We start from the raw sequence: 19,397 nt of genomic DNA, 5'->3' as shown, positions 1-19,397 counted from the left end.
GTGCGAGACATCCTCGTCAATCTCACCGTTACTCTGGATCACGGACCCAAGATACTTGAACTTGTCCCTCTTACATACCTCCTGAGCTTCCAGCTTCACTACTACCTCATTCTCCCGCCTCACGTCATTAAACTTGCATTCCACATATCTATAAGTCTGCAGCACCTATAAAATTATTTCAAAGGTGCTTACAGAAAGATTGAAAGTGGTTATTATCGAGCCTATAACAGGTAACCAAAACACATTTATAAAAGGTAAACAATTAGCCAATTTTCTGCTGGTTGCTAATAAGTGTGTAGACCATTATCAGAAGGGAAAAATCTAGGGTTTGACAGTGTTAAGTGGGACTTCCTTCTCAAGCTTATGGATTCCATGGGTTTTGGAGCAAAATGGATACAATTGATCAAGTACTGTATCTCTACTGTCAGAATATCTATTATTATCAATGGCTTACCTGAAGGTTACTTTCCTAAACATAAGGATTTGAGACGAGGGAATCAACTCTCACCATACCTGTTCATTCTGGTCATGGAATCAGAAGTTAAGTGGATAGAAGGTTATTGTTAAAATATGAGTAGGAGTATACAGATTCCTACTTGGAAAAGGATTGTAACATAGTGTCCTACTTGGAAAAGTATTGGAATGAAGTGTCTATAAATAGGGTCTCAGTGTAATAATGTAGATACAACAATTCAATAATATTCTCCTCTTATATTTCTCACAGTTTTAACATTCAAGGCAGAAATGGAAACAAAGTTGACGTCTCTCATATTCTTTACACTGACGACATTTTTGTGCACTAATGTTGTAAAAGGAGCCTATGGTGCATCAGTGTGGAAACACATCAGGAACCTCTGGGAAGAGATTTTTGATTGTGTAAAGTTTGAAAATCGGCAACGGAAAGAAAGTTAAAATGTCAACCGCTAGGTGGTTAGATGATATTCCATTGAAAGAACACTTCCCAGACCTGTATGCAAGCAATACAAGCCAAACCAAAACAGCACTGTGGAAGACCGTTATTCTAATGGAGGGTGGAATATGTTCCTAAAAGAAATTTATTTGACTGGGAAATCAAAGACATGAATAACTTTTTCAGAAATTGGAAACTGTCTACATCGATGATCCGTAAGTTGACCTAATGTGGCGGAAGCTTAAGAAGGATGGCAAGTTTACTCCTGAGGAATACAGGAGTCACTCAAAATGGTTGGCGGACAATCTGATACACCAAGAGTTGCTTGCTGCTTGCTTCACTTGGATTGTTATACATGAAGCCTACCTAACCCATGACAATTTGCAGAAAAGAGGTTTCACCATGTGCAGTAGGTGCCTTCTTTGTGAAGAAGCTGTTAAATCTGTGAATCATCTACTTCTCCACTGTGCTTTTACTTTACAGATCTGGACCATGTTTCCTACCATTTATGGTGTTCATTGGGTCATGCCAGGATGCATGAAACTTGCCCCACGCAGCTGATACAACAGTCTACAATAAAGGATAACAGGCGTCACTGGATTGCTGTCCATGCTTGTGGTTTCTGGTTCACTTGGATGGAGAGGACAACAGGTGTTTTAATGACCAAGGACAGTATTCAAAAGGTCAAATCTAGGTGTTCAAAAAATATGTACCTATGGTATTGCTTGCTGCTTGCTTCACTTGGATTGTTATACATGAAGCCTACCTAACCCATGACAATTTGCAGAAAAGAGGTTTCACCATGTGCAGTAGGTGCCTTCTTTGTGAAGAAGCTGTTAAATCTGTGAATCATCTACTTCTCCACTGTGCTTTTACTTTACAGATCTGGACCATGTTTCCTACCATTTATGGTGTTCATTGGGTCATGCCAGGATGCATGAAACTTGCCCCACGCAGCTGATACAACAGTCTACAATAAAGGATAACAGGCGTCACTGGATTGCTGTCCATGCTTGTGGTTTCTGGTTCACTTGGATGGAGAGGACAACAGGTGTTTTAATGACCAAGGACAGTATTCAAAAGGTCAAATCTAGGTGTTCAAAAAATATGTACCTATGGTATAGGATGGTATAGGAGGGCTCTTGTATTTGATTTTCAATCCTATTAGATATATTTAGAAGGATCTTCCCCTTTCTGATGTACTTTTTGGGGTACCTTCTTGGTATTCATTAATAAGATTCTCTACCTTCCATAAAATTTTTGAGAGAGAGAGAATAAGGCATTGACTCAAGGAGTAGTAGAAAAGGTGCTAACGGCTGTCAGAGTTCGGACTTCTGCAGGGTATTAACAAGCTGAAATTATTAAAATCAATACATAGATCAGCAGAAAATTGCTTTGCTCCATGAAACATCAAATAAATATTCTCAAATTTGCAGATTAAGGTCCATCTTCAATCAAATCCCTTGAGAAGCAAAATTTTGATTAGCACTATTGTCAGAAAATCAAAAAATGCTATATTTAGCTTCTGTGAAACCCTCGTTAGGAAACAAGCATCTTGAAGCAACTTAGCGGTTAGACAGAAGATGATACGAGAAAATTAAGCTACTACCAGTTCCATATTCAAATTTACTGTTGTCTCTAGAAAATTATTAATAAATCAGCTTTCTGTAGAAAAGTAGATTGGATAAGTTGCTTTCAGATAAAGACGAGGTAAATTCTTACTGTTCATTGCCACGCGGACCTCTAGAACATGATGCCAAAACCTCTTCATTGATAATCTGAGAACCAAAAGTGCGACCAACAGTCTGCCAAGGAAATGCTAATTTTAGCCATTTATCCAAGTAAGTTATCTTCAAATTCATGACAATAGAACAAGAAAACAATTATTTTTGAGGCATAATCTCATTGATCAGAATATTTTAAAAGGGAAGGTATGCTGTGGTGATCAAGAATCTAATTAACAAATTTCAATATGACGGTACAAGACAAGTATTCCTGAGAAGCAAGCATAAGTATTCAAAGATATCTGAACATAACGACCATAAGTGATAACAGTAAAAAAGACAGGATCTTGGTACTTTTTCTTGATCGAGCAAAAGTATTTTCATATAACAAGGAATCTTAATGATTCACTGGTCGGGATGGCGAACATGGTCAAACTGATACTACACAAGAGCATACCAAAAGGCAAAGAATCTACATAATATGATTCTCTACGAACTCCATTCAATCATCTATACAATAAGGGACTTTCTGATTACACCAAAAGAAAATAATGGAATGGAGACTACTCCTCAACTGAGAAAATGGATTCTACTCCTTCAAAAGCTCTTCCATTTCTCTCTCTCTCCACACTACCCACAAGCGCAAACACTTTCCAAGCCCTTCGGGTTCTCCCCTCGCTCTTGGTATTCTCAACGCTGAATCACATAAACTAACATTCTTAATATCTAACTCTCAAATTGCTAGACACACTAAGTCAGGTAACTAACAATAGTATCAGACCTACTGAGTCCATCATGTAGTAGGGGCAAAAGAATAAGAATCATAATCTGAAACCTCAAGACATACACCAACAAAAGGTATTTCACAATAAATTATTAATTTGGAACAAATAAACGAAACACTATTGTGGACAGTGCATTAGGCGATAGAATTTTCAGATAAGAAATCAGCCAGAATATTGGATGAGAACAGTAGCATACCTGGTAAATTGTGGAAATTTCACTTGTGATCGATTCTACATTAGCCTCGGACATCCTATTCAGAAGACCTGAAAGAAATTGATTCTTTAGTGGTCTTCAGGTGCAAGAAACAAAAATCACTTCGCAAGAACAAGTTTCCAAGTCCAGCAAAATGAATACAAGTGTCCCAAACTTCATACCTCTTAGTCGTCGACGAATTTGAGCATACTCTTCTGACTCACTTCCCAAGCGTGCCCTCAGGCCAGGAGCAACATATTTTGCATTTCCTTTGGCAGCAGATCCGGCTGATAAAGCTTCTCCAGTTGTTGCATTCACATCTGTACAGTATAGAGTGCTCTCAACTTTTTGCTCTTCCTCTTGCTCTTGATCTTCTCCTTTCGCTTCTTTATGATATCTTTTCTCCCTAGATCTTTCATTTGAGGAGCTCTTATCACTCTTTCGAGGTGCTTCTTCAGCAAGTTGTGTATTTTCATCCTCATAAGAATCCAATAGTGAAGGAATTCCCTCAAATAAATTATTCATATCATCATCATCCCCAAATAATTTCCCTCCCTTAACCTTGAGCTTCTTCGCAAGCTTCCTTTCCAAAGCCAGATCCTCATCTGCTGAGGTACCCTGTCCACACAGTTCAGTTGCAAGAAGCTCTTCAAACTTTGTCTTCTTTCTTTTCATCTTTTTTGACTCTTTTTGTTTGGCCTGTAAATTTGGGTTGCCATGATCAACATAGCTAACACATGAAGGATCAGACTTCCCATCCTCAGAAACCAATTTAACATCTAAAACTTCATCCACTGGCTTCTTTTTCAGTTTCTTGCGTGAATTATCAGTATCAGTACCCTCCAGGGATTTCTTCAATTGCCTTTTATAATCAACAACAGAAGGAATTTCTTCAAGTAACATATCAATGTCATCATCTCCTCGCAATTTCTCATTCTTCACCTTGTGTTTCTTAGCGAGTTTCCTCTCCAATCTCAAATCTACGTCCTCAGAGATAGCTTCTCCCTCCTTTTCCATTTCAAGACACTCCATAAACATTGTCTTTGAATTTTTGTTTGAGGGATCCTTCCTTTTCAAACTCCTATTTTCCACCTTAGAAGATTCCAACTGCGGAGACGCCTGCAAGTCATTCTTAACTTCAAAAGTGGGCTCTGTAGAGGCCACTGAGTTTTTGTTTCGGGCATCTGTCCTATTCAAACTCCTATTGTCCAACTTAGAAGCATCCATCTGTGGAAAAGTGTCAAAGTCTTTCTTTGAATTTAAGGAGTGAAAATGTTCAGGTCTTTGGACTTGGCTATCCTTCCATGACTGCACTGCATGCGTAGGTTTTGAATTTGGCAATGTTCTCTGCTTTTTTTGTGTTTGCTATGACCAAAAACAGAAGCCGGTGTCAGGAAAGAAAATCCTGTCAAGTTTAACTTCTGTGCTTTATTGTGAACAGTAATAGTTAAACCTTATGCCAGAAGCAAAAGTATCTGCTTAAACAAATATTCTTGATCCACCTAAGTAACTAACCATATCAAGTGTTCTTGGTTGATTGTCCATGAACGTCCTCATCAATTAGAACCCTTCCCCCAAAAAGAAAAACTGTTTATGCATCTTATCGTCACTCACATCTTCCTAAACTGTCCGAATCAAAATTAGGTGGAAACAAAAGTCCTTATTACATGATTGATATAATAATAACAGTGATAACTAGACAGGTTAGCCGCATCTTAACTAATCACCGTGTTGCCTGCTATCGTCCACAGCACAGGTGTTCGGTAATTCTCCCCACCAAAGCTGAAACAGATGAGCTCACGCAGATATTGTGGTTAGGATATTTAACATGACATCTACAAAAACACTAGGTGATTTCTCCCATTTATCCTAACCTTGGTAACTTTGGTAGCTATTGTTGGCAGGAGGTGGTAGGTATCACGTAGACTTAGTCAAGGTACGCGAAAGCTGGCCAGAACACCACCGTATCAAAAACATATATTTAATAACATGACATCTACAAAAACACAAGGTGATTTCTTCCCATTTATCCTAACCTTGGTAACTCTGGCAGCTATTGTTGGTGGGAGGTGGCAGGTATTTCGTGGAGTTAGTCAAGGTACGCGAAAGCTGGCCCGAACACCACCAACAACAACAACATACCCAGTATATTCCCACCAAGTGAGGTCTGGGGAGGGTAAGTGTACGCGGTCCATACCACTACCTCAAATGTGAGATAGAGAGGTTGTTTCCAATAGACCCCCGGCTCAAAATAAACTGGCCCGAACACCACAGTATCAAAAATATATATTTTAATAACATGACATCTACAAAAAAAAACGAGGTGATTTCTTCCCATTTATCCTAACCTTGGTAACTCTGGTAGCTATTGCTGGTGGGAGGTGGCAGGTATTACGTAGAGTTAGTCAATGTACACGAAATCTGGACTGAGCACAGTATCAAAAATATATATTTAATAACATGACATCTCTACATTGCTACTCCTACAGCTCAAAATAGAAGCTCTTACTATATACTTACCACACAAAAAGTATTACAACATTCCAAATTTTGATTCTTTCATTCCATTGTGGATACAGATAAATTATATTATATTATAAATCAGAAAGAAACAAAGAAAGAAAAGGAGTAAAAATAATTACTTGATGTTGAACCCATGAATCAAACTTCTTCTTCTTTTTAGCAGTACGAGCTTCTTTTCTATATTCTTTACGAGACTTTTTCTTCTCTGTATCACAGCAACAACAACAATCATATTTAATTTATACAAACTTCACAAGAAAAAAAAAAACTGAAAATATAGATACACATTTAACACAGAAAAAAACAGAGACTAACCCATTATCCAATTCTGCGAGGAGAGGGAGTTAGGGTTTTCTTTGTTAACTGTGCATCAAAAGGAGAGGTGAAGAAGCAGCAAAAAAACCGACCAAATACAGTAGATTTTTGAGGTTGAGGAGAAAAGGATTCAATTTTATAACAAGTGATATAATTTGACTAATTATTCTTTTTTAATATTCTAACACTATAATGAGTTTTGTTAATTCCACATTTTTATATTTTACAACAACAACAACAAAAAAAAAAGATCCCACTAATTTTTGTATAAATTATATTTTATGTTTTCTCTTAAAAAAAATTAAATGTGTTTTTCAAACAATATTATCAAATATAAGGTGAAACTTCACAAAAAAATGATTTATGAAAAATATTTGAAAATATATGATCAAGCGTTAGCTTAATATTTTTACGATATCAATTATTTTCGGTCACAATTTATGTACTTCTGGATCAAAAAAAATTCTATTTCCTTTCTATTGAAGTTATAAGAATGTTGATGGAATTTTGAAAAAATAATCAGCATTTTATCAACCCAATAATACACGTGCAATTGTATAATATACGATTTAAAATAATTTAAAATAGTAAGTTATTTTTTTCTTTTTTATGAATAGGCATCAAAAAGAAACTCCCACCAAAATCCAAGAAAGATTGAATCCCCAAATACAAGTTAAGCATCAACTCAAGAAAACGATATGCGAATGAAGATACGAGAAGACATTTAATTCCCCTTAGACGACCAATATGACCGTAGCCTTCAAGCACGAGCTCTTAGATCTTCAAAGCTTGGTTTCACAATTTATCCCTGATCGCCACAGGTCACAACTTCTGTTATTAAGCCTTACAACATTGCTCAAGCTTGATTTCACAATTTTAAAGACGTTTACAAAAAATATTTGAGAAATGATAAATTAGTTAAATCATGATAATGAAAAAAGAAAAACAAAGTACACTACAGCAAATGGCATTATAGAGCAAAATCTGAAAGAAAATCTCAGAAAATTTTCTGTATGCATAATTAAGAAATAGTGAGTTTTTTTCCCTTATATTAATGTTCCGTTTGTTGCTGTATACATGTGATACATGTAAACTTCTTGGGATATTGTTACAATGGAGTGCATGTTTTGCACTATGTCTCTATTATTTTGTCAATATCTCTCTATTATATTAAAAGTGTGAAGGACCTTAAAAATTTCATTTGAACTTTTTGACCTTCATTAAAAATCTTCATTTTAAATAAAATTATCTTTTTATCTTTTAAATTATAAAATTAAATCCTATTTTATTTAAAGGTAATTATGTAAATTCAAAAAAAAAAAAAATCAACAAAGTCCTATTCCAACCAATAAAGTCCTGTTCATATTCTATTTAACAAAGTCCTACTCTACTTATCAAAATCCTATTCTTCTTACATTACAATGTCTTCATATTCTATATTTAACAGTCTTATTCTACTTATTCTTACATTACAATGTCTCCATATTCTATATTTAACAAAGTCTTGTTCTACTTAACAAAGTAAAATAGGACAAAGCAAAATCCATTTTTAATTAAAATAGAACAAATAACTCACTGCTTTCATAAATACGTTCATACGTTCATAACATCCAATTAATTAGATACAATTTCTTTCAACCAATTCACCCTTTTTCTTATGTTTTCTACTCCTATATTGTTGCCAATATTAGTTATTAATTTGAACAAAATATTAATTGTTATGCCAGCTTAACAATTATTTTACTTTAAGATGTCCTTAAGTTACCCGTCTCATCTTCCATCCATTCTTAATTTATCTAATTTGCTTACATTAATCCTTATGTCCTTAAGTTACTCGTTTTATCTAATTTGTGATGTTGGTTGAGTCTATTTAATATTTCCCCCCCTAATATTTTTCTCTTTTAGGTATTAATTTTATTATTTTGATATTTTTATTAATGTATTATTTTGTGGTCATTAACAGGTCATACATGAATTTATATCGACTTTGAAGAGTTTTTTTTTTATAAAAATTAGATTTAATTGTATTGTTTTGATATTTTTACTATTGTATTGTTTTGTAGATTACAAGTTAGCTTTGAGAAATTCTTTGTGTAAAGATTAAATTTAATTAAATAAATTCTCCAGCGTTACATATTCAAAAGAAGTTGAATTTAATTTTTATACTCATTTTTATTATTTAAATAAATATCTTATTTAGTGTAGCGTTTAAACTCATTAAAGTAAGGTAGACGTGAACATACACCTAAACTAGTAATGTTGAATAAGATACCGTCATAACCATCACAGATATACCACACCTCTCAAATTTAACTACCAGCATCTTTCAACTCTTCTTTATTTCGTTCAACTATGTCTATATCAATTAAATATTACAATAGATACTTTATGCCACATGCTTCATAAATGGTACATCCTCGTAATACTACACGCATTGCAGCCCCACATAGTTCTTGCTATTTCCTCTTCACCCAAAATATTGGGAACTGAATTCATGCACTTATCAAGTTGTTCATTCTATGAAGTCGGGACGAAGGAGGTTAGAACTCGTATAGTCAAGCTGTCCACTAGTGTTTATACTTAAACACAAAAGGTAGCACCCTCGCTACTGGACAACACAAAACGACACAAATTACACAACTGTCATATAAGAAAGAACATTACAAAGACGAGGCAGATCTAAGCTGGAGCCCATCTGAGGGAAAGCACGAGCAATCCACTGGATGGAGCCAACTTTAGATCACAAAGGCACTAGTAGTACGTATATTGTGCTGGTTACATGCTTATACGAGTACAGATATTGTGCTGGTTACAAGCTTATTCTATGTCAAACAGATTTACGTATCCCACAGTTATAAAGTTAGTTGTCAGGCTCCATGTGATTCAAGTGGAAGGCACCTTCATTGTTATGATGCACTTGAACTTTGAACTTCTCTTCCTTCCCTCCTCTGCTGGTTTTGAGGACCAAATGAATCTTAGTAGAATCATCAGCAACCTATTAAAAAGCAAATCCAATAGTTACTTCAAACTGTATGCAACAGCGAATTTCTGAGAAGAGACTTATAACTAGAAGGTTTTCCAGAGGTGAACACCCCCTTCCATGGGAAGGGAAGGAAGAAGGCATCTAAAAGGCTGCACTACAATCGCAGATCCAATAACAACGTAGGAGCACCTTTTTTGCATGTTCCGTCCATATATTCCACTATTGTCAAAGTTAACCACCCCACCACACAGAAAATATAGCTACCTCTACAGATACCGTATGCAAGTTATCCACAATCATAAATCATTGGCTGTAAGGCAGGCAAGCCCGAAACAAGCGCATACCTCAGCATTGGCATGAACAATCTCTTGGAGTTCATATGGAAGTAGTGAATTGGATCTCTGCTGGATAGTCTTGATTGCATGCTCTGCAGCTTCTTCAACAACTGGATCATGCACAGGCACTGATTTCAATCCACTGGTTTGCTCTTCTACATAATTTAAAAGAAAAGAGGACTATCAATCACAATATTTCTAAGAGAACAAAAGTATATAGAAGGTACGTTCCAGGGATACAGGTATAGAGCTGAGAACATTCTCTCAAGTCACAGAATAACTAGGCAAAACTTCTTGTAATTGAGAAGACAGAATACCAGAAAAAGGAGGTCATATTAATAGATTAACTAACTCGAGCGACAGACACATAAAGCAGACTCCTGAAACAGAGGAATACCTCTTCATAATTACAACCTCTACGCAAACCTAGATCATCTGACCAGTTCTTCAAAAGAAGATTGTTTTTTATTTATTACAAATGGAAGCGTCATACAGGGTTGATTGATGTAAACTCCAAGCTGTTGATTAGACTGAATAGAACACATCACGAATCAACATCAGTAAGAGAGCTACCTTGCTTAACTCCTAGATCTGAAGAAGTAAAGGTAGGAACATCTTCAACATGCTTGAACTCTTGAAGTTCCTTAAAATGCAACCATGGCTTGACCCAGACCTTAGCCTCATAGATTTTCTTTTTTCCAGCATCTATGACCTCAAGAGTCAGATGATGCAGTTTACCAGCAACAGTTTGTTCTTGCGCCTTCACTACTCTGGCCAATTCAATCATTGCATTCTGGAAAAAGATAAAAGACAGTTGAAATCTAGAATAGTCTCATGCTTTAAAAAGGTATTCCTGATAAGCCTTTTTATCAAACATCAAACAAAATGATTGAACCAGAGTAAAGTCTACTATCAAAGGTTGAAAGGAAAAAAAGGAAGCTGAGGAAACAGAAGAGAAAAGCTCGTCCATTATCGCACATGCATTCAACAGGAGGTGGTAAATGGAAGATGAAGATGACTAAGATAACTATTAATTGTACTTGATGGATGCTTTGACGCGACGTATTCAAGGGGAGGTGCCTTGGTGTATGTTATTTACTGACGATGTTGTACTAGTTGATGAGACCCTAGGAGGAGTTAACGATAAATTGGAGGTTTGGCTGTATAACGATAAATTGGAGGTTTGGCTATAGACCCTAGAATCTAAAGGTTAAGTTGAGCAGGACTTAAAATGTAAGTTAAGTGATTTGACGAATGAGACTGACGTGGCAGTGGAGTTGGATTCTCAGGTCATTCGGAAGGAAGGGAGATAGTTTTAAATATTTTGGGTCTATGATTCAGAGGAATTGAGAGAGATTGACGAAGATGTCACGCACCATATTGGTGCGGGGTGGTTGAAGTGGAGCGAGAGTCTTATGTGACGAGAAGGTGCCTCCTAACCTTAAAGGAATGATAGTCCGACTGGCCATGTTGTATGGAGCGGAGTGTTGGTCAACTAAGAACTCTCGCATTCAAAAGTTAAAGGTCGCGGAGATGAGGATGTTGAGAGGGATGCGTGTACTTATCAGGAGAGATAGGGTCAGAACTGGGGTTATTCGGGAGAAGATTGAATTGACTTTGATGGAAAACGAGATGTGGGAAGTGAGGTTTCAATGGTTCTGGCAAGTGATGAGAGGTGCACGAATGCTCCAATACGGAAGTGTAAGAGACTGGTATGAATGGTTTTAGGCGAGGTAGAGGTAAGCCAAAGAAATATTGGAGGGTGGTAATTAGGCATGACATAGAGTGGTTACAGCTTATGACATGTCTAATTAAGATAAGGAAAAAGATTGTAACCTCAGATGGGTCCATTCATAATGTGCTTGTGGAAGGACGCCAATCTTCAGGTGTTAGCATCTTTCTTTTAAATTATTCCACAATATAAGGTGATAATTTATAGTGAGGTATTCCATTTTCAAACCTTCGTCAAGATGATGGCGAAAAAATATCATGACCTTGGCCCGGTCTTGATTTGATGCCTTTTATGGTGGCAGTCAGACCCATCGCATTCAAATGTATTTTAGCATCCAGTACCCAGGACATGTAGGTTTTGCCCGATATATCTAGGGCAACAAATTCGCGTTTGGATATATTTGATATTATTTAAGAAAAATAAATGCTTACCTTTATTGTTGTTGAGAATTTTTTGCAGACTCGTGCTAATAATGTGATATAAAATTATATAAAGTAACCAACAATAATAGAATACACTTACTTAAAATAGAAATGGCTATTTATAGCCAAGAAAGAAACATGAAAACTTTATCTAATACAAAAGGTGGAACATGACTGAATTTTACTCCTTATGTTAATAAGACACATGACATCCAATTCTGACACATGGATTTCCATGTGTCTTTACAACAAAATTATATAAATTAATCAACAATAATATAATAAAGTAGGGAATATAATAGTACTAGTATTCTTTTCTTAAACTCCCAAAATAAAAATGGCTATTTATAGCCAAGAAGGGACCATGAAAACTTTATCTAATACAAGAGGTGGAACATGACTCAATTTTGTTCCTTATGTTAATATAAGACACATGGCATCCAATTTTGACACATGGATTTCCATGCGTCTTTACAACACTTCCCTTAAATGTCCATGTAAAAAATACTTTTTGAATACGCATTCGAGTGCTGCATGATTAAAAACAAGAAAAACCCAGTGGAATAAAACCTTGGCTAAGGAAAAAAGAGTACAGTGCAGGTTCTTACTCCCCTGATGAAGACCCCGATTCAACTAGTTCAGTCTTCGCATTCTATTCTTGTGTACCATCTTCTCAAGAGTTAAGTTGGTAAAGATTTAGTGAACAAATTTGCTAGATTATTACTAAAACAGATTTGTTGTACATCAATATCGCCATTCTATCGGAGATCGTGTGTAAAAAATAACTTTGGTAAAAAGTGTTACGTTCTATCTCCCTTTATAAAGCCTCCTGTTGATTGAGCTATGCATGTTGCATTATCTTTGAATATGACTGTGGGTACCTCAATATCAAACTTCAAGCCACATCTCTCTTTGATGAAATGTATTAACTCCTCATTCATATGCATTCTCTACTTGCCTCATGAATAGTTATTATCTCAGCATGATTTGAAAAAGTAGCAACAATAAAATATTTTGTAGATTGCCCATGATATAGCAGTACCTCCGTATGTAAATGTTATATCCAGCCTTGTAGCATTAGCAAGGTATATAAGTGCACTAATAGCACTGAGATATGGTACTTCGGGACCAAGAATCTCTTCACCCTCTTCTAAAGGTCGAAATGAATCTTTACTCACCTCGAGTGATCGAACAACCATTGGAGTACTTAATGGATATGCTTTGTCCATGTAAAATCATGTCATAACCTTCTCAGTATAGGCAATTTGGTGAACAAAGACCCCGTCTGCTAAATGTTCAATTTGCAGACCAAGACAAAGTTTTCTTTCCCAGATCTTTCATTTTGAATTCTTTCTTTAGATATTCAATTGTCTTTTGGACCTCTTCTCAAGTCCCAATAAGATTTATATCATCCACATAAATAGTGAGTACAACAAACCCGGATGTTGTTTTCTTATTGAAAATACAAGGGCAAATGACATCATTTATGTAACCTTCGTTTATCAAGTACTCACTAAGACGATTATACCATATACGCCCTGATTGTTTTAGACCGTATAATGATCTTTGTAATCTGATTGAAAATAATTCTCAAGACTTTGAACTATATGTTTCAAGCATTTTTAATCCTTCTGGGATTTTCATGTAAATATCATTATCAAGCGAACCATAAAGATAAGCTGTAACCACATCCAATAAATGAATTTCAAGATTTTCATGTGCAGCTAGACCGATGATGTATCGAAACATTATTGCATCCATAACGAATGAATATGTTTCTTCATAGTCGACATCAAGTCTTTGAGAGAATCCTTGGGCAACAAGGCGTGCCTTGTATCTTACAATTTCATTTTTCTCATTTCTTTTACGTACGAAGACGCATTTATAGTCGACTAGTTTTACATCATCTGAGGATTGGACTACAGGTCCAAAAACCTCCCGTTTAGCGAGTTCAATTCTGATTAAATCGCCTCTTGCCACTTTGGCCAATCTTTTCTTACTCGACATTCTTCGACATATAAAGGTTCAAGATCCTCATTGTCTTGCATAATATTTAGTGCGACATTATATGCAAAAATATTATCCACCGTAATTTTCAATCGATTTGAATTTACCTCATCACTAGTAGGATTTATTGAAAGTTCTTCATTTACTTGAGTCTCGGATTCACTGATTTCTTCAGGAATATCAGGATTAATCAGATTTTGAGTATCTTTTCAGGAAAATCTTTTATAATATTATCTTTATCATTCTTCGCGCTTGTTTTTCTAGGATTTTTATCCTTTGAACCAATGGCCTACCATGCTTTGGGCGTGCTTGGGATTCAAAAGTTATGACATTAGTAGATGGTTCTTTTGGGATTTCAATTTGGAGGGATATGTGACTTAGTTATTCTTTTCAAATCAGTAAATGCATTTGGCATTTAATTTGCTAATTTCTGTAAGTGAATGATCTTCTGAATCTCATTTTCACATATGAGGTACGTGGATCAAAATGAGATAATAATGAAACTTTTCACGCAATTTCTCTTTTAAGTTCATGTTTCTCTCCTCCAAACAAATCTCTCGTGATCTCCAGAAAAATAGTGATATTGATGTACAACAAATCTGTTCCGGAAATAATCCGGCAGATTTGTTCACAAAATCTTTACCAACTTCAACTCTTAAGAAAATGGTACACAAAATTGACTGAACCAGTTGAATCAGGGTCTTCATCAGGGGAAGTAAGAATACATTCTGCACTTTTTTTCTTAACAAAGATTTTATCCCATTGGGTTTTCCTGGTAAATTTTTTAATGAGACAGTACTCAAATGCGTATTCAAAAAGTTTATCTATATAAACATCCAAAAGGGAGTGTTGTAAAGACACATGAAAATCCATAGTGTCAAAATTGAATGCCACATGTCTTATTAATATAAGGAGCAAAATTGAATCATGTTCCATCTCTTATTAGACAATATAAGGAGCAAAATTGAATCATGTTCCACCTATTGTATTAGATAAAGTTTTCATGTTCCCATCTTAGCTATAAATAGTCATTTCTATTTTGAGAAAGTATAAGAAAAGAACACTAATACTATTACATTCCTCACTTTATTATATTATTGTTGGTTACTTTATATAATTTTATATCACGTAGTGAATTAGGACGTGAATTAGAGTCGAGAGTTAGTGGGTAGGAGTGCGTCCATTAGGAAGAAGTGTTAATGTGATCAGAGCCAGTAGATTCCCTCCTTGAATTTGTTCACTTTTAAGCTTATAAAATGACACGGTAGTGGTTAAAACAATTAAGACAACCAGCCGTGAGGCAGTGGCAGAACTCATCACAACTCACCAATCCTATCCTTTAAAGGCTTATTGCTAAAACTGGTACTAAATATGGTGAAGGGCAGAGAACATTAACACAACTCACCAATCCTAATCCTTCAAAGAAAATGCTTGAAAAGTTAATAACCAACACGAACATCCCCAGCCAACAAAAAAACATGCTTTCTCCAAATCTCCAAAATAATTAACATGAAAACCACGAAATTGAACCCAACTACAATTCAAAAGGGACCAATTTGTTAGTTACTGTCCTTCTACAGTGCTCAGTAAACATTTAGGGAAAAAAGATCATCCTTTCAGTCTATATCAAAACCTAGCAAAAGACCTTAAAAAACGGAAGACAAAACACAGTATCACACATATAATAAGTTGAGGTGCGCGAAAGGAAAGGAGGAAATACGACTAATGATCATCAAAGTGCACGGAAAACGAGGAAAAATAAAATCAGACCTCCTTCTTGTTGTGCTCGTCGACGGCGAATTTAGCAAGGCTACGGATCTCGTCGCTATTTTCTGAACCGTGTGAAGTATGAATTCCACCAAGAGTAGCCATCTCTTCGCTGCAAAAATCTCCGGATTTCGCCTGTTTGCTTAACCCAAACGCAGAGAATAGAAAAACTAAAGACAGTAATAGTAGTGCGGTGCTTCGAATCACTCTCATCTGTTGTGAACTGCAAACTATTTTCGGCTATTCAATTCCTTCTTCTTAAACAAAGAATAAAGCAAATGCGTTTTGTCGTTTATATAATTGTTATCATCGAGCGACTCTTCCTTATTCTTATCTTTGTTGTTAAGATTTGGGCGACCTTTTTGACTTGTAAGGTGACCGACACGGAGTTGGGGATTTGTGACACGTAGTGAAGACGTGTCAGCTTATTGGGATTCGTTTAGCAAGTTTCGCATAGCAAAATTACGGCAAAAATCAAAGTTTATAACTATTACACACTTTTAATATATTACAGATATAGATTAGATTTGATATATATATAGTTTAGCTGCACGTGTAACTTTTGATTATTTAAAATTAAACAATTTTATCTATTACAAAGATTTTTAATGAAGTACAAAAAAAATCAAAACAGATATTTTGCACATATATATATGAGAAAAATAATTACGTTGGTAGATTCGAACATACGAGAATATCAAACCTATAAATCAAAATTCACAAACAAAACAGATATAATAATGCATGACGTGTTAAACTTAAAATCACTTCCAAGCTAAAGAAAAGATAATAAGCCACGACAATTAATAGAAAAGGAAAAATAACTCAAAAAAAGAGAGAGAATAACATACTAACCTAGCGGATGACAATTATAATGGTTGAAGAAAACATAACGAATAAAATCACAACCATTCTTGTTGAAGCAAAGGTTAATACTTTGAAGAAAAGAGATAAAGATATATCACATTTGATTTTTCTGCACATAACCTAAACAAAAAGACAAACAAGAAGAAGAAAAGAGATGTAATAAGAAGAGAAAGGAGGAAGTAGAAATAAACGGACTTAAAAATTATTTGCAAAATATTAGTTAAGAATTATTGGAGACTTATATTTACTACACATTAACAAATAGTTATATTAGGTAATATTTAAATTAATTTAGAATTGTAAAATATTAGGAGGTCCTATTGAGTTAAAATAGATATAGTATTTCTTTATATCTTGAATACTTAAATAATATAAAAATAATTAAATTAAGCCTCCGTGTATTGCTGTAAATTTAAAATAATGTTGTTAAAGTGCCGGTACTATTAAAGTATAGTAAACTTTCATTTTATTCAAAATTTAGTAGATTTTAAATCCCTAATTAAGAATATAAGTTAAAAATTAAACCTAGTCCTAATTTAAGAAAAAAAAAAAATTACCATATTTTAAAGTCCTAATCCTTTACCATATTTTAAAACCCTAACCTATATATTTTAGGATTCAAAATTATATATATAATTAATTAATAATTGGAGAAAAAAATGAAAAAATGATCTTGTCTATTGTAAAGTGTTTTAATAAAGGGTAAAAGTTCAAATCACTTTTCAAAGGGCCTTCACACTTTTAATATATTATAGATAGATAGATTATAGATTATAGATATAGATATAGATGTATTTTTTTTATGAAATAAAATCTACTCCCTCCGTTCAAAATTTTCTAATTTAAATTTTTATTTTACTTTTCTTTTTTCATGAATTAAAAAGAATTTTTTTTCATGTTTTACCCTTTGCATTAATTACTTTTTCTTCAAATTAAAATGTAAACATCATTTAATGGGGATATTATGGTAAACTAATCATGTTATTAATTATTTTTCTTAATTAATGTGTCATCTCAATTTTGGGATGGATAATTTAGGACTGAGAAAGTATGTTTGAACATGGATGAAATCTTAAATTTTTAAAAAATTATAATTTGAAATTATACATTATGATTTTTGATTCATAAGTTTATATTTATTAAGAAATCACCAATTTATTTTTTTTAAATTCATGTATTCGACTTTAATTGATTATTTATATTATGTGAACGAATTATATTAAAGAATAAACATATATATTATTGTTGATTAGTGAATCTTTATAAATGTTCGTGCATATAAAAGAACAAAAAGATATATATTTGTGCAAAAAGATTCATAAGTTGATTCTTATATTTGTATCTATCAGTTAAATTTATTAATTTATTTATGAACTTATGCTTATTCGATATTAATATTGTATAAGAAAAAATACAATTTAAAAATACAAATATAAATTAAAAGTTCAAACTTCAAACACAACTTTATTTTTATATCATAATTCTATCTAAATATCTAATTTCTTGAAATTTCAGTCATTATACGTTGAATTAGCTAGTTACGAGTTGTGCTTCTGTTTGAACAGCATGAGAGGCAAATTGAAAGATGCTTTAAAAATGTATGTATGTAGGGTGTGTTTGGTATGAAGGAAAAGGTTTTTTGAAAAATATTTTTAAATTTTTTCATGTTTGATTCGCTTTACAGTTTTGAAAAAATATTTTTCAAATCAACTTATTTTCCTCAAATTTAAGGAAAATGACTTTCCCCAAAAGGTAAAGAAAACATTTTCAAAACTCTTTCAACCTCACTGTTGAGTTGAAATATTCATACAACTTTTAAAATCACTCAATCATACTCCGACCCACAATCCCCTACCCCCACCACCACCTACCACCTTCAAAAAAAAAAAAAAATTAAATGTTTTTCTTACCTCATCCCCTACCCAAGACCCAAATCCCTGCTCCCCGCTCCCCCACCCTCCACCCCTTTAAAAAAATTATTTTATTTTATTTTTTAAAAATCAAACTTTTTCTTACTCCTACCCTCCCCCACCCCTACCAACCCTCCCCCCACCCACACACACCAAAAAATATTAAATTTTTTTTTTTTTAAATTAAATTTTTCTTTACTTCACCCTCACTCCCCTACCTCGACCCCCACTGTTTACCACCCCCATTCAAAAATACTATTTCAATTTTTTTCCGAACCTCATCCCCTAACCCAAAATTTAAATCGCTACTCCCTTCAAAAAAATATTTATTTTTTTTTAAAAAAATTCAAACGTTTTTCTTTTCCTCCCCTACCCGACCCCACCCCTACCAACCTCCCCGTTCCAAAAAAAGTTAATTTTTTTCTTATTCCAACCTTACTCCCCCCACCATTAAAAAAAAAATTATTTATTTTAAAAAATATCAAAAATATTTTCTTACCTCACTCGTAATACCTATTTCGACAACCTCAACGCCCCACCTACCAGCTCTCTCCCCCAAAAAATTAATTTTCTTAATTTTTATTTTTAAAAATTCAAAACCTTTTTCTTATCTCACACTTCTTATCGTATTCGTTCTCATTGTTTATGTTAAATATAAACAAATATTTTTAGAAAATATATACTTACCCAATTTGCATACCGAACACAAGAATATACGAAAGAAACAACTTATTTTTCTAGAAAACATTTTTACTCCTCCATATCGAACACACCCTAAAAAAGTATTTTTTATGGTCAAAAAACATTTAGATGCATTTTCACTCTTTAGCTAAGCACTAAAATGTATTTTCTGAAAAGTATTTTTTCATTCACCAACCAAACATTAGAAAATATTTTTCGAAAAATATTTTTTATCCACCAACC

At 34.1% G+C, this 19,397-nt stretch overlaps 2 protein-coding genes across 2 annotated transcripts in view; both read right to left on the bottom strand.

Moving 5' to 3' along the window:
- Positions 1 to 6,606, bottom strand: part of LOC107862907 (nucleolar MIF4G domain-containing protein 1) — a gene marked incomplete in the record, with an annotated part of 11,332 nt that extends 4,726 nt beyond the window's left edge. Inside the window, 5 exon segments of the mRNA XM_047409552.1 lie at positions 2,633 to 2,715; positions 3,616 to 3,683; positions 3,795 to 4,977; positions 6,255 to 6,340; positions 6,451 to 6,606. Of these exon segments, the coding sequence (XP_047265508.1) occupies positions 2,633 to 2,715; positions 3,616 to 3,683; positions 3,795 to 4,977; positions 6,255 to 6,340; positions 6,451 to 6,454 (1,424 nt within the window).
- A 2,467-nt stretch (positions 6,607 to 9,073) lies between these two features.
- On the bottom strand, positions 9,074 to 16,151 carry LOC107862908 (cysteine proteinase inhibitor 6). The gene is made up of 4 exons (XM_016708620.2): positions 15,700 to 16,151; positions 10,342 to 10,561; positions 9,778 to 9,923; positions 9,074 to 9,445 (listed from the first exon to the last, which is right to left on the bottom strand). Exons 1-4 carry the CDS (start codon positions 15,907 to 15,909, stop codon positions 9,311 to 9,313), a joined length of 711 nt encoding a protein of 236 aa, XP_016564106.1. The 5' UTR covers positions 15,910 to 16,151; the 3' UTR covers positions 9,074 to 9,310.
- Positions 16,152 to 19,397: the final 3,246 nt, after the last annotated feature.

Source organism: Capsicum annuum, chromosome 3 (genome assembly GCF_002878395.1).
Source record: "Capsicum annuum cultivar UCD-10X-F1 chromosome 3, UCD10Xv1.1, whole genome shotgun sequence".
Taxonomy (NCBI): domain Eukaryota; kingdom Viridiplantae; phylum Streptophyta; class Magnoliopsida; order Solanales; family Solanaceae; genus Capsicum; species Capsicum annuum.
Note: the sequence above shows the minus strand (reverse complement) of the source record. Positions and strands in the feature narration are given on the sequence as shown.